The sequence below is a fragment of the Macaca fascicularis genome, chromosome 2 (assembly GCF_037993035.2).
Source record: "Macaca fascicularis isolate 582-1 chromosome 2, T2T-MFA8v1.1".
Classification (NCBI taxonomy): Eukaryota; Metazoa; Chordata; class Mammalia; order Primates; family Cercopithecidae; genus Macaca; species Macaca fascicularis.
Window position 1 is genome coordinate 44,567,546 of NC_088376.1, and position 15,194 is coordinate 44,582,739.

General features: G+C 38.7%; 1 protein-coding gene across 2 annotated transcripts; it reads left to right on the plus strand.

Moving 5' to 3' along the window:
- Positions 1-919: 919 nt before the first annotated feature.
- Positions 920-8,723, plus strand: RNF7 (ring finger protein 7). 2 transcript variants are annotated; one of them, XM_005545965.4, is made up of 3 exons: positions 920-1,117; positions 5,804-5,851; positions 7,419-8,723. In XM_005545965.4, exons 1-3 carry the CDS (start codon positions 943-945, stop codon positions 7,535-7,537), a joined length of 342 nt encoding a protein of 113 aa, XP_005546022.1. In that variant the 5' UTR covers positions 920-942; the 3' UTR covers positions 7,538-8,723. The 2 variants fall into 2 exon arrangements, with proteins under 2 accessions (XP_005546022.1, XP_005546024.1); XM_005545967.4 differs by having other exon boundaries at positions 920-1,110.
- The last annotated feature ends 6,471 nt before the right edge of the window (positions 8,724-15,194 follow it).

The window sequence follows — 15,194 nt, forward strand, 5'->3', positions numbered from 1 at the left end:
AGTTGCCTAACAATATTTAGAGCTATTTCTCTCTTTTCACTCTCATTCTACGAGTGTACACGGGAGTTTCTAGAAATTACATGGTATGTGAAGTTATCCCTCTAATGATAACCTCTAATGAGGTTATTACTGTGATTTTTAATGAATACATTTAAAAATATGTTTTAATTTCTTAAAAAGAAACATTAATCTCTATGTACGTGTGTATACATATACAGGAAATGTATGAATATTCATTATACATGAATGTACATATATTCATTGTATATATGTATATATATTCATACATATGTGTGTGTGTATATATATATTTATACATTTCCTACATAAATAAAAGCTCTTTAAGGGACTAATAATTTTTAAGTGAAAAGGAGTCCTGAGACCAAAAAGTCTGAGAATCACTGAGCCAGATTTCTAGATCTTTAAGATCATTAATTCACTCAAGAAATAATTGTGCCTCTTGTGGCCAGGCATTTTGTAGATACCGAGGACAATGTGGTGATAAGAACATGTTCCCTGCTCTGATAGAGTTTTACACTTGGGAGGGAAGAGACAAACAAGTAAATTAACAAGATTATTTCTGAGAGCAGTAGTTTTAATGAAGCCATAAAGCAGGACACACATTCCAGCACAATCTGTGCGCCTGCTCAGACGTAACACCCCGCAGCGCCGCAGGCGGATTCGGCAGCGTAGCCCCGAGCAGCCCCAAGCCCGCTCGGTCGCCCCAGGAGGGCGGGGGCGGGGCCTGCCTGCCCCCTCGCCGCTGGCGTCCGGTGACGTCACTGGGCCGCGCCAGCCAATCGTGGGTGGCCGGGGTCTGGGCACCACGGTGGCCTGCGGCCTGCGGGCGGCGCTGTGGCCCGTCGGGCGGCCCGGCAGAGCCGCCCTAGCCTCCCGCCTACCCCAAGCCAACGTCTCCGCCGTCGGCTCCGCGGCGCCGCCATGGCCGACGTGGAAGACGGAGAGGAAACCTGCGCCCTGGCGTCTCACTCCGGGAGCTCAGGCTCCAAGTCGGGAGGCGACAAGATGTTCTCCCTCAAGAAGTGGAACGCGGTGGCCATGTGGAGCTGGGACGTTGAGTGCGATACGTGCGCCATCTGCAGGGTCCAGGTGATGGGTAAGCGCTGCACGCAAGGCCGGGGCCGCGCTGCGGCCTCCGGGAGCCGACTTCGGGATTGGGACGGGACGGGCGCCCGCCAGAAGCCTTGGAAAGTCCCCTGCCTTGGGGAGTGGGTGGAGGTCGCCCTGCCCGGGCGCCGGAGGAACGCGGAGCCACGATCCTGTTGCGGCTCCTGAGGGCTGAGGGGTTGTGCAACAGGCGCCCGGCGCCGGGTGGTTGGTGTTCTAGGGAGAGAAATGGGCAATAAACGGAGGTAAACAAGGTAATTTCAGGTAGTGATGGGTGTGACCAGGAAAATAAAACCGGGTGATTGTTGGGAACTAGCAGGAAACACTTCGGTTTGTGTGGCCAGCCCCTGTTCTAAAAGCTCATCGCAAGGTGGACAGAGTAAAGGCCGTGATTCAGCAGTGAACTTTAATAGTCTTGGTCACCATCAAAGTGATGCTCCGGAGTCATCTTCCACAAAACGACACCCTTAGTTCTCCTCGAGGTACACAGGGAAGTGTTCACAGCCATTGCATTTCCGGATTAGCTTACCGCCGCTCTTCGAATGGCTTTTAAATCTGGATTGATCTAAGACGGGTCAGATAGCACTAGCGTGGCTTGAAGGGGACAGTGTGGTTCAAGAATATCTAAGTTTCATGGAAGCCGAAGAATTGTAAGCCCTTTTTTCAGAAATGTAGAACTTCACCTCCATTACACCCCCCTCTCCATATCGGATGTCATTTCCTGGAGAAGATACTGCCCTGCTCTGAGTCATGCCTTTGTGGAGAACCCTCTTACAAATATGTCCTCTTTCTGTGATATTTGGAGTTAAAATATTAGACCAAGCAAAATGTTTCAGAACAGCTTAATCTTGTTATATTTTATATGGTTCTAAGATCTCAGACCACTTTGAAAAGCAAGTGCTGTTTAAATGCAAGTTGTATTTTCAGATAGGGCATTTAAAATTACTGTGAGAGCATCTTCAGTGGAGTTCTTTATTGAGGGTAGTTAAAGAAAACAGACATTTCTGTAGGTTGAAAACTGACTTGTCTTGAAAAATGAGAGAATTGGAGAACATAAAGAGAATTGCTGTCCTTGAGGGGGGATGAGACTTTAAACCTACCAGAATCAAGAGATTTCTCAATTTATGCTCTTTTGTCTTTTATTCTAAGGGCTTGTTTCAAAGAGGATTTACAACAATTGGATTCAGATATTTTTACCTTTTACTTTTGAAAGACCTTGTTATTAGACATGACCCACTTATTTTATATGGATCACTTGAGCCCAAGAGTTTGAGACCTGCCTAGGCAACATCGCAAGACCCTATCTCTACAATTAAAAATTAAAATAAAGTGACCAGGCATGGTGGCCTCCAGCTACTCAGGAGGCTGAGGTGGGAGGATCCCTTGAGCCCAGGAGGTCGAGGCTACAGTGAGCCTTTTTCCTGCCACTGCCACGATACTCTAGCTTGGGTGACAGAATGAGACCCTGTCTCAAAAACAAACAAACAAAACATATTAGGCTTTAAAAGTATCTAGTTTATTTGCCAGCAGTACAGCTGCCCCTACCCTCACTTAGGAATCATAGTTTCCAGTTTGGGAAGCATTTTTTAACTGATCCAAGAGACTTTTTTTTTTTTTTTTTGCAATACAAGTTTTGCTAAACATTTTATCTCCTAAATAAATTTCCTTTAGTTTAAAGGAAACTAAACTTTCACTTAGTTCCTTTTCAGTTTAAAAATAATGTTCCCAAAGGGTATTTTCAAAAGATTTCTCTCCCAAAAAGCTATTTCCTCCCCGAAGGAAAAACATTTAAGCAGTAAGTGGAAATGTATAACCTGAAATAATGATTGAAACTTTGCAACAAATAAACTTTACTGAGATATTTTAATGTAGGTCAAAGTATAGGCTATAAATGACACATTTCATCATAAACTTTCTAATTATAGCAAGTATTCTGCTACTACAGGATCAGTCTTGCATATTTGCAAACAGCTGTACTTTGGGTTCAGGAAAGTATTCTAGGCTAGACCTTTGTATTTTGTTTATGAGGTGTTAAAACCCACTTAGAGGTCAGGTGACAGCAGAAGGAAATTTTTTTTTCCAGACTTCCTAGTCTTTACCCTAGCACCCTTCTAAAAGGTGTTATTGTACTCCTTAGAAATGTGCTGTTTTAGATTCTAGGAAGATCATTAAAGCAAATTTTTATCTTTTATCTGCAACTTTAGGAATTTGTGTAGATTTGGGTCAGTTTTGATAATCTACATTAGAGCTATAAGCGTAATTTAGAGATTCCTAGATTCAGCAACAAGAACCCACTTTGTTCCCTTTCCTTAGTATTTGGAATTTATCTCACACTTGTGATTTATTATACTTTCTGCTCCCAAGATTTGCCTGTCAGCCCATTCTGATATGGGTAACACTCTCATCTTCGTTTCCACTATCCTCCCTTCATTCAGAAAAGAGTGATGATTGCATAGTGAGCAAAGTGCTGATGAAAAGCGTTGAATAGGTTTGCTAGTAGAGCCAGTTATAATAGCCAGGGTAACCCTTCATGACTGTATCACCTTAGATATTTCACGTAACTTTTGGGAGCCTTATTTTCCTAATTTGTAAAGAGGCAGTTGGGATCACCAACCTTAATGTTAAAATTCTGTGATTGCACAGAACTAGAGCCAGATACAGGTAGCACGTCTTCACTGTTGTATCACAACCCTCATGATATTTAGTTGTCTGTCTACGTCCCCATTTGCTGGTGAGCCCCTTGAGACCCAGCCTTGGTCATTTTGGTGTCTCCAGTGCATAACACCTTGCACAGAGGAGTAATTGTGGGATTGAAGAAAACCTCAGGAGGCAGTGGTTGTTTTTAATCCACACTGAAGAGACTAGGGCGGTGGTGTGTTTTTAAGGGTAAGAGCATGTGGAGAGGAGCAAACAAATGCCTGAGCAAAACCCAGTATAAGAAGAGAAGCAGGCTTCAACTCCACCATGTTTCTATTTTTACAGAATTATTTTTCTCCTATTTATGTTAAAAACTATTTTCTGTTGGTTTGAACTTCCTTTTACCCAACACTGACTCCTCTTCCAGCTAGTGAATGAGTCCATTTTTGGTCCCTAAAATATTCTATATTACTTTTTTCATTAAGCTGATAGTATTCCAGATTGAATTTTGAAAACTTCTAGTACAGCCTTTAGGATCTCATTTTTAGTGTTTACACCTACTCCACTATATTAGAAGTTACTGTAAGCTCACTGGGCATGCTCATGGACAGTTCATTTTCAAGACACCCTTTTAAATAACCCATACATATAATGTTAGTATTTGTTTATATGTACATCAAGAAATTCTAGAAGGATACCCAAGAAACCACTAATAAAGTAATTTATTAAAGTACTTTACCATTGCTGGGTAAATGCTTTGGGCTCAGACTTACCTGTAAAGGAAGTATTTTTTTTTTAAACTTTTATTTTAGATACAGGGGTATAAGTGTAGGTTTGTTACATAGGTAAACTTGTGTCACAGGGGTTTGTCGTACAGATTATTTCATCACCCAGGTATTAAGCCTAGTACCCATTAGTTATTTTTCCTGATCCTCTCCACCCTCCACCCTCCGAAAGGCCCCAGTGTGTGTTGTTCCCTGCTGTGTGTCCATGTGTTCTCATCATTTAGCTCCCAAGCATTTTCTTACAAAGAAAAAAACCTTAGTGCTTAGGGATATCTAGTATTTACTTATTTTATCTATAAAATTCTCACCAGTATATATCATTCCCACTTAATGTATAAATACCTCACGGTATTGTCCCTTTTTTACAGATGAGGGAATTGGAGTTCGTAATTGGTCCAAGGCCATGAACCTAATAAATGCCAGTGAAATGGGATTTGACTGTAGATCTGGCTCCGCAGCCCTTGCTTTCCCCTCTGTGTCTCACTGGCTTCTCACCAGCCTTGTCTGGATGACCATCAGTAGCAACCTATTAGAAGCATACAAAGCAGTTCATTTTAGAGGAAGTCTCAAGTGTCTTAGGGTAGAAAGTAAAAAGTTGCTTTTTATGAGTTGCTGAAGGAAAACTTATGTATCAGTAAGTATGGATGACTTTAAAAAACTTATTTATGAAAGAATCAAATTTTTTCAATTTAGTTTTTATATAAGTTATATATTCACATAGTTCAGAAATTGAGGAAGGTATGTATATTACCTGGAAGAGGAGTGAAAACTCTCCTTCCCATTCCACACCCTCTCAGTAAACTTTATTATTGGTTCCTTGGGTATCCTAGTGTTTTTTGATGTATGTATAAACAAATGCTAACATATATATATGGTTTATTTAAAGGGTGTCTTGAAAATAAACTGCCTGTGAGCATGCCCAGTAAGCATATAGTAACTTCGAATATAGTGGAGTGTGGCATATTTTTCTCTAGTAATTTTCTCTATTGGCACTGTCAGGACATCTTTTCATCAGAGCTTATAAAAATAGAGGATTTGTTGTTAACTGTTGTGAAATTGCTCCTGGTTATAAGTAAATTAGTAGAATGCCTTGTACTTTATTCCTCTTTAAATCGTTATATTCAGATGAGAAATTAATAGTATGAGTCTTTACTGCCATCTCTAACCCTTAGAGCTTTTGACTTTGAAGTGTCTGGTTTTTAAAAATTACATTCTGAGCATCAGAATGAGAATTGCTGTTTGTTTACTTTTAGATGCCTGTCTTAGATGTCAAGCTGAAAACAAACAAGAGGACTGTGTTGGTATGTTGTAATTTCGCTCTCTTGCTTTTTCAACTGAAGGTTTTCTCTCAGTAGGGATGTTTGAATTTGAAATTAAGATTGACTTTATCAATACACAAAAATAAACTGTAAAGCAGTGATCCATTATTAATATAAAATATGTTGGTTCTCAGAAGAGTTTAATGGAGTGAACCTGCAAATCCTTTTATTGCCATAATTAAGAATTGGTTATATATTCCAGACATGGTCATAATAAACATTTTGGTAATCAAAAATTAAATATTTTCTATTTAGAAAATTAGAAAATCAGAATGTCAAAACATTATTTGAATTTTGGCTATGTTATAGGTCACTTTTGGTTCTAATAAGGCATTTCACTTTTCAATACTTTTATAATACGGTATTTAACTTTAAAACCAGAGTAGAAAAATTCTAAGTCTCAAGTATGTTTTTGGAATGTGGTTTGTGTATCAAATTTTCTTTAGAGTCTTAGACTATAAAAGTTGTCGTAGGCTAAATATTTTAGGCAGTTCAAAGATTTTTATGCCCTAGTTCTTGAGGTGATCAAGTCTGGATTGCTATATAAACATGTTTACAGATTTTCTTAGAATAAAAGATCGGCTTTGTATTTTGTGTTTGCATGGTGTACATAGAACACAAATACATGATGTACATAGAACTTAATATTGATTCTTGCAGTTTTGATCCAGTTCTTCCTCCTGAAACACTTAGAATGTTTCACCCTTGCTTCCTACCCCCTGTAGCAAATTTTCATAGGAATTTTTTTTCTTTTTTTCTGCCTTATTTCTTTCATTTAATCTTTTTCTTTTGTCATATAGCTCAGTTGATCAAGCAAGGGACAGATGAATACCAAATTTGAGATTGCATTCTAGATTATGGATGATTTCCCTTGTTTTAAAGTTTTTCTTCCATGCTGCTTGTTTAAAAAGTATTAATTTGGGAATTGTGAGGGGCAGGCCACTTTCTTGGATCACAGAGAGACCTCTCTCTCCAGCCAGCCCCTTTGAAAATTTCATCGTCACATGAGGAATTGCACTGCTTGTGGATGACCTAACAATTCATTACTTCTAGAAAACAGCTCAGCTCAGTAGATGCACAACTGAATATTTAGAAGCATGTTATTTATAATAGCCTACTGCATGCTAAAAACATTTACAACTCATTCTGTCTTGGTAAATAAAAATTGGAAGGACATTTTTCCATAAAATAAAGCCCAGAAGGTCTCTAAGGTCAGTGCATAACTGAGAAGGTCAGATCTAAGGAAGGTTCAAGTCCTTTCATCTCCTAAGTTCAAGAAGATAGCATGTGGAGCTGTGTAGGAACTAGGGGTCATCACATCACCCATAGATTCTAGAACAGGGATGGAAAGGCTCTCAAACAGTGACTTATGTCTCTGTGTAACTTACACATTTAAGTTTCTGTTTCTTTATAGATAGAAAAACATTATTTTGGCCAATTAACTGTCTTTTTTCAAGATTATTATTTGTAATATAAAATAAGCTGTAATTTTGAGTTGAGTATTTAAATTGAAATATGTAATGTCAACTCTTCTTTTTCTTTCTTTCAGTGGTCTGGGGAGAATGTAATCATTCCTTCCACAACTGCTGCATGTCCCTGTGGGTGAAACAGAACAATCGCTGCCCTCTCTGCCAGCAGGACTGGGTGGTCCAAAGAATCGGCAAATGAGAGTGGTTAGACGGCTTCTTAGTGCGGTTGTTCAGAGCCCTGGTGGATCTTGTAATCCAGTGCCCTACAAAGGCTAGAACACTCCAGGGGATGAATTCTTCAAATAGGAGCCGATGGATCTATGGTCCTTTGGGACTCATCAAAGCCTTGGTTTAGCATTTTGTCAGTTTTATTTTCAGAAATTCTCTGTGATTAAGAAGATAATTTATTAAAGATGGTCCTTTCTACCTCTGTGGTGTGTGTCGCGCACACAGCTTAGAAGTGCTACAAAAAAGGAAAGAACTCCAAATTGAATCACCTTTATAATTTACCCATTTCTCTACAACAGGCGGTGGGAGCAGTTTCAGAGAACTTTTTGCATGCTTATGGTTGATCAGTTAAAAAAGAATGTTATAGTAACAAATAAAGTGCAGTTTAAAAGCCAACTCTTATTCTTAATTTGTTCCTAATATGTATTTTTGGCAGGGAAAGGGAGCGGTCCTTGAAATCTTTATGTGATGTGAGGATTTTAAGTTTGGGCCAGTGAACGGGGTAAATAAAATTTAACTTTTAGGCATATGGAATTTTGATTGCCGTTAAAGTTACTATTCTCTGTCATTCAGCAAGAAAACGTAGATCTGTACTCACCTCACTGTTCAATCATTGAGTGGTAAAGGACAGAAGTATTTTCTAGTTCTGGTCAGATGATGTAATTTTTTTTTTTTTTTTTTTTTGAGGTGGAGTCTTGCTCTGCCACCCAGGCTGGAGTACAGTGGCATGATGTCAGCTCACTGCAACCTCCGCCTCCCAGGTTCAAGCGATTCTCCTGCCTCAGCCTCCCAAGTAGCTGGGATTATAGGCATGTGCCACTACACCTGGCTAATTTTTGTGTTTTTAGTAGAGACAGGTTTCCCCATGTTGACCAGGCTGGTCTCGAACTCCTGAGCTCAGGTGATCCGCCCACCTTGGCTCGCAAAGTGCTGGGATTACAGGTGTGGGTCACTGCGCCCGGCCCAGATGATATAATTTAACTGTGTTTTAGGTAACATGTTAATAAGGGAAAATGTTTACCAGTGTAGCATTGGGTCAAAAAGTTTATTTTATCACACAGTGTTTTAATAAATGGTTTATTCTGCTTACCTTATTTGAATTGTCATTATAATTTTATGTGCAACCTTAAACTTAATAAACTAATTTGTCAAGTAAATACTTTCATTTAATTTGAAAAATTTCATATTCATTTGCTCTTTCATTTGGTAATAATGAAATTTAAGGTTTATTACCTGGAAACAGTACAAGAAAATACTAAACTTTATCAAACTGTTTCACACTAAGGGGAGGTTATTTGTAACAAATAACGGACCACAAGTTCATTTTGGATTCTTCTGTGGTAGAGTCTACTGATATGAATTTAAGAAAAAACCTTAGAATCTTAACTTTTCACATCTGCAGATTCAGTTTGCCATTCTGAATTTTTAAATCTAAGGGATGTGGATACATAGAATGTTTAAAAACGTAACAATTAGAATAAAAAATTAAAATTATGCTTTTGTATGGGTTACTTTTTATGAATCACATTTTTCTGGAAATTTTTGCTTTATATTTTTTCACAGTTGTCTCTCTAGCTACTGAAAAAATTATACAAATATCTTTGGCCATTTGAATTTATCATTGTGCAGTAAACTGTTTTAGTAACTTTCTGTTTGACCTTTTTAGAAGGTTGCATCCTTAAAATGTGAACCAGATACACGGCTTTGCATTGAAGAGGAAAGCAGTAGAATGTCAGGTTACTTTAGGCAGTGTGACAGTATGTAAATGAAATGTGGAGGATGGCGCTAACAATTTGATTTTCCACACAGCAAAACCACAGTCCCGCCACCTAACAAAGCCCTGTTTATGCTACACACCAGCATCTGAGGGAAGAGAAGGCGCTGTGACAAAGCAGCGTTGATGCTGCCCAGCCTGCCATGATCATAGCTCATCTGCACAGCTGTCCGAAAGTTTAATACATACTCATCAGAAGGAATGCTGGGACAATTTTGGGTTCCAACACAAAAGTTAAGCATCGAACAGGTTTTTCTTTCCATTTGATTAAATGATGCTGATTTTATTTTACTCTTGCATTAGAAACAAACATTAGTTATCTGTCGCTATTTAATTTTCCGCCTATGCAAATTGTGTTATTACAGCTGACCGCTATCAGTAAATCTTAACTCTGTCAGTCCCATTGCTTCCTTTTTTATAAAAGTACTGTATCCCCCTTTACTGTCATGCAGTGAAATTCATAAATATATTTCCTACACATATAATTTAAATGTATATAATTGTTATATGACAGAACTAAAAAGAACTTATAATTCAGTTGTATTTCAGTATAGAAATGCTTGGACATGGCTGGACACGATGGCTCACGCTGTAATCCAGGCACTTTGGGAGGCCAGGGTGGGCGGATCAACTGTCAGGCGTTCGAGACCAGCCTAGCCAAGATGGTGAAACCCTGTCTCTAATAAAAATTGGCCGGGCGTGGTGGCAAGTGCCTGTAATCCCAGCTACTCGGGAGGCTGAAGCAGTAGAATCTCTTGAACCCAGGAGGCAGAGATTGCAGTGAGCCAAGATCGTACCACTGCAGTCCAGCCTGGGCAGCGAGCGAAACTCTGTCTCAAAAAAAAAAAAAAAAAAAGAAAGAAATATGAAAGTAACTGTAAGAAAAAGCACTTTGCTGCTTTTTAAGTTATTGCCATGGAGCCAGGCACGGTGGTGCATACCTGTAGTCTCAGCTACTTGGAAGGATGAGGCGGGAGGATTCCTTGAGCCTGGAAGTTTGAGACTGCAGTATACCATGATCATACCTGTAAATAGCCACCACACTCCAACCTGGGCAACATGGCAAGACCCTGTCTCCAAATAAATAAATAAATAAATATTAAGTTTTTGCCACAGGGTAGTTTGGAGTAACGAATGTTTTGTGCTCTGCAATGAAAAGGAGAAAATTTAAGTGTTTAGTAAGCCCTTGTTTGTATTTATTTTTTTGAGATGGAGTTACACTCTTGTTGCCCAGGCTGAAATGCAATGGCGCAATCTTGGCTCACCGCAGCCGCCACCTCCTGGGTTCAAGTGATTCTTCTGCCTCAGCCTCCCCAGTAGCTGTGATTTATACAGGCATGCGCCACCATGCCCAGCTAATTTTTTGTATTTAGTAGAGACAGGGTTTCACCATATTGGTCAGGGTAGTCTAGAACTCCTGACCTCAGGTAATCCACCCGCCTCAGCCTCCCAAAGTGCTAGAATTACAGGCATGAGCCATCACGCTGGGCCCAGCCCTTGTTTTTTAAAAAAATATTTAAAGAATAAAATGTTACTGATTTGGCTATAAGGAAAATTAAAGTACAAATATATTTTAAATTTTAATCTATTTTGTATTGAACGTTTGAATAGTATAACAAAATACTGAAAAATGTTTGCATGTAAGTTCCTATTTTCCATCTTTAAGTCATTCCATTTCTGCCATCATTAGGTTTTGTTCAGCAAAATATGTCTTACAGGAAAAGTATTTTCTTTGCATTTTAATACTCTCACTTGGTGGCAGTACAGCTAGGATAACTGGATTTGAATCCTAGCTCCACCATTTATTTGTATGATTTTAAGCAAGTTACTTCACCTCTCCATACCTCAATTTCTTCATATGCAAAGTAGGTAATAATAATAATAACATAACAATACTTGGCCGGGCATGGTGACTCATGCCTATAATCCCAGCACTTTGGGAGGCCAAGGCAGGAGGATTGCTTGAGCCCAGGAGTTTGAGACCAGCCTGAGCAACATAGTGAGACTTCATCTCTACAGAAAATAAAAACAAAATTAGTAGACGTGGTGGTGTGCACCTGTAATTCTAGCCACTCAGAAGGCTGAGGAGGGAGGATTGCTTAAGCCCAGGAGGTCAAGGCTGCAGTGAGCCATGATCATGCCACTGTATTCCATCCTGGGCAACAGAGCAAGACCCTGTTTCAAATAATAATAATACTTACCTCTTTAGTTTTTTTTGAGGATTGAGGACTAACTATATAAATTTAGCACAGTATCTAGCACATTGTTAAGTGCAACTGTTAGTTACTGTTTCATTTTAGTCATTAGAAGCACTTTTAGTAGAAGTATTACTTTAAAAATATGTTTTCAGTTATGAAATAAAACACTCCTAACTATTCTCAATAAAAATTTTATAAGAAAAAGTTAATTGTGAACATGATTAGATTACTTGTAGCACTGTGAGTTTTTGTGAATAATGGTAGTAAGGCCTCAATAACTTGCCTGTTATGTTTTTCTAATCAGTCAACATGATTTTCAGATTTTATTTTTACATTTTTATGTTATATTTCTTATGACAGGGTCTCTGTCTCCAAGGTTGGGGTGCATTGGCATGATCATAGCTCACTGCAGCCTCAACTTCCCAGGCTCAAGCAATCCTCCCACCTCAGCCTCCCAAGTAGCTGGCACCACAGTTGCACACTACTACACCCAGCTAATTTTTTATTTTTTTGTACAGATGGGGTTTCCCTGTGTTGCCCAGGCTGGAGTTGAACTCCTGAGTTCTCAAGCGATTTTCCCACCTTGGCCTTCTGAAGTGCTGGGATTACAGACATGAGCCACCATACCCAGCCAAGATTTTATATTAAGAAAAGGTTTTGGTGAGGTCTCATTTTAATTTTAGGTTTTCCATCTTGGTAGAAATATCTTGCAGTGAGCTGAGATCGTGCCACTGTACTCTAGCCTGGGTGACAGAGTGAGATTCCATCTCAAAAAAAAAAAAAGAAATATGAATATAAAAATAAATTTTTTGCATAGTTGATTTTGGGAATCTTCATATGCTTAGAAAATTAAGCTTTTTCTATTAGGTTGGTGCAAAAGTAATTGTGGTTTTTTTGCCATTAAAAGTAATGGTATAAACCATTACTTCTATTAATACAACCCTCAATTTTCATTTTCATAGCCTTTCAGAGTGGGAGTAAGCTTTGCAATCAACCTGCTGCTTTCTCTTAGCTGTACGCTTGATAAATCTGAGTCAGTGGTTGGAATGGAATCTGCTTTTCCTGTGTTGGTTACAAGCAAGCACTTTCCCTGGGTGAGTGTAGCTGCAGTATAACATAGAATTAAGACTACAGTTTCAGAATCAGCCCCGCTTGAAATGTTGGCTCTATCATTTACTAGCTGTGTGATCTTGCACAAAATCCTTAACTTCTCTGTGCCTGTTTCCTCAACTAAAATGGGATAACATTGTTATCTACCTCATGGAGTTGTTATGAAGATTAAATAATTGCATTTTAGCTGCAAGAACAGTACTTGAAACAGTAAGCACTCAACAAATGTCAGCCATTGTTATATAGATCACTACTGATGCTGGTAACCTCTTTGCCTTAATTACAGAATTGCCTTTAAGAAAGGAATATTGTTTGCAGAGATACTTCTTCTAAGAATTATGATGTTTGTGTGCAGCTACAACCTGTAAAACAATTGCCAACATGAGTTTTCAAGAGAGTGGTTTATAACCTTTTTTTTTTTTAACTACCCCAACACATTCCTGTCAGCAACAATGGGTTCTCCCACAGTGGTTCCCAAAGAAGTGTGTGTGTGCCAAGCAGGGCAAGGAATAGAGTTAGAAAAAACTGCTCAAGCAGAGTGCAGTGGCACACACCTGCAGTCTCAGCCATTTGGGAGGCTGAGGCAGGAGGATTGCTTGAGGCCGGGAGTTTAAGGCTCTAGTGTGTGATGGTCATGCCTGTGAATAGCTACTGCACTCCAGGCTGGGCAACATAGCGAGACTCCATCTCAAAACAAAACAAAAAGAAAAACAAAAAAACTGCCCAGGTGAAAATCTCGCTAAAAAACTCTTTAAACTATTTCAGCACAGGTGAAATGTTCTATGCCATTTGCATTTTATCCTAGCCTTTAAGGAGATGCCTACCAACTATGTAAATTTATTGGGACTTAAACTCATTTATTTAAGTCATTCTTATACCTTCATTGTAAATTAACCTCTGCCATACTAACTCTAGCTCTGCTTTTTCTACTTTTACAAAAATTATACATTTTTAATATTATATCTTTATAATAAAAGTTTATTGCATGCCTGCTATATATGGGGCTTCACCATAATGACAAAGAATTTTAATAAAAATAAGTCTTCTCTCTTCAGAGACTGCAGGGTCTGTTAGGGAATGTTAGCTTTACAACAGAATTGTAAAGTATAAAGTGTTGAACCTTCTAAGAGAAGTAGAAGCAAGAAACCATATTCTACTACAGCATTACACCATATGTGACTACAAGAACCATTTCTTGTGTGGATTATAAAAACCCGTTTCTATTGTATTTAACATGTGGTAAGTGGTATGTGTGGGGTATGGGGGTCTGCCCACTGACAAAAAGACCCTATTAAGGAAGAAAATAACATAATCATTTCTTTATGTGTATAGATCTGTGTTGTCTAATAGTATAGCTACTAGCCACATGTAACTGTGTAAAATTTAATTAATTACAATGAAATTAAAAATTCAGTCCCATGGTTACACTAGCCACATTTCAAGGGCTCAAGTGGTCGTATATGGATAGTAGCTTCCATATTGGATATTACAGAACAGAATATTCCCTTCAGTGAAGAAAATTCTATTGGACAGCACAATGTAGATGATCCATTCTGTTTTATCAGAATTTCAGAATCATGGACACCTCAGTGATATATCAAAATCTGTTTTAAGTAACCTGCACATCTTCAAAAGATTATCTTGAAACTAGGATATTGAACATGAACCTTACTTTACTAATTACATCTTATCCGTAACAAAAGGAAAGAAGTATATGTTTTTAAATCTTTAGCTGCCAAATTCACTGGACCTGGAGAAAAAAAAATACAAAGGTTCCAAATTATATGAAAAACCTCAGTGTTTACTATAAAAAGGGATTGTTGACATAGTTTCCCATTCTTTAGGTTTTGTAAGAATTTCTTAAGTTTGCAAAATGACAATATTTTAAGCTATAAATTCATGTAGCTGCTTCTGTGTCTTTAATAGATGGATAGCATTGGTTCTCAGCCAGGGGTGATTTTACCTCACAGAGGACATGTGGCGATGTCTGGAGACGTTTGTGGATGTCCACAACGGAGTGGAGGTGCTACCAGCATCTAGTGGGTAGAGGCCAGGGATGCTGCTAATCGTCCACAAGGCATAGGACAACCCCACAGCAAAGAACTGTCAGGCCCCAAAATGTCATCAGCAGTGAGGTTGAGAAACCCTGATTAATAACTTCAATACATTTTGATCATATTTTTGGGAAGTGAGAATTCCCTACCAGAAATTTGCTAAAATATGGCCAGTGATGATAATCAAACTTGTATAGCCTTTATTATGCATCAAATTCTTTTCTAAGAGCTTTACATGTATTAACTCACTTAATCCTTGCAAAAACCCTTTCCATTATTATCAACTCTTTCTACAGCTAAGGCAATGTAGGCACCGAGAGGTTACATAACCTGCTGCTATGGACTGAATTGTGTCTTCCCAAAATTCAGATGTCGAAGTCCTAACCCCCAATGTGATGATATTTTGAGGCAGTTGGTGGCTTTATAAGAAGAGGATGAGAGGGATATCTCTCTTTTCATGAACATACCCAAGAAAACTATGTAGGGACACAA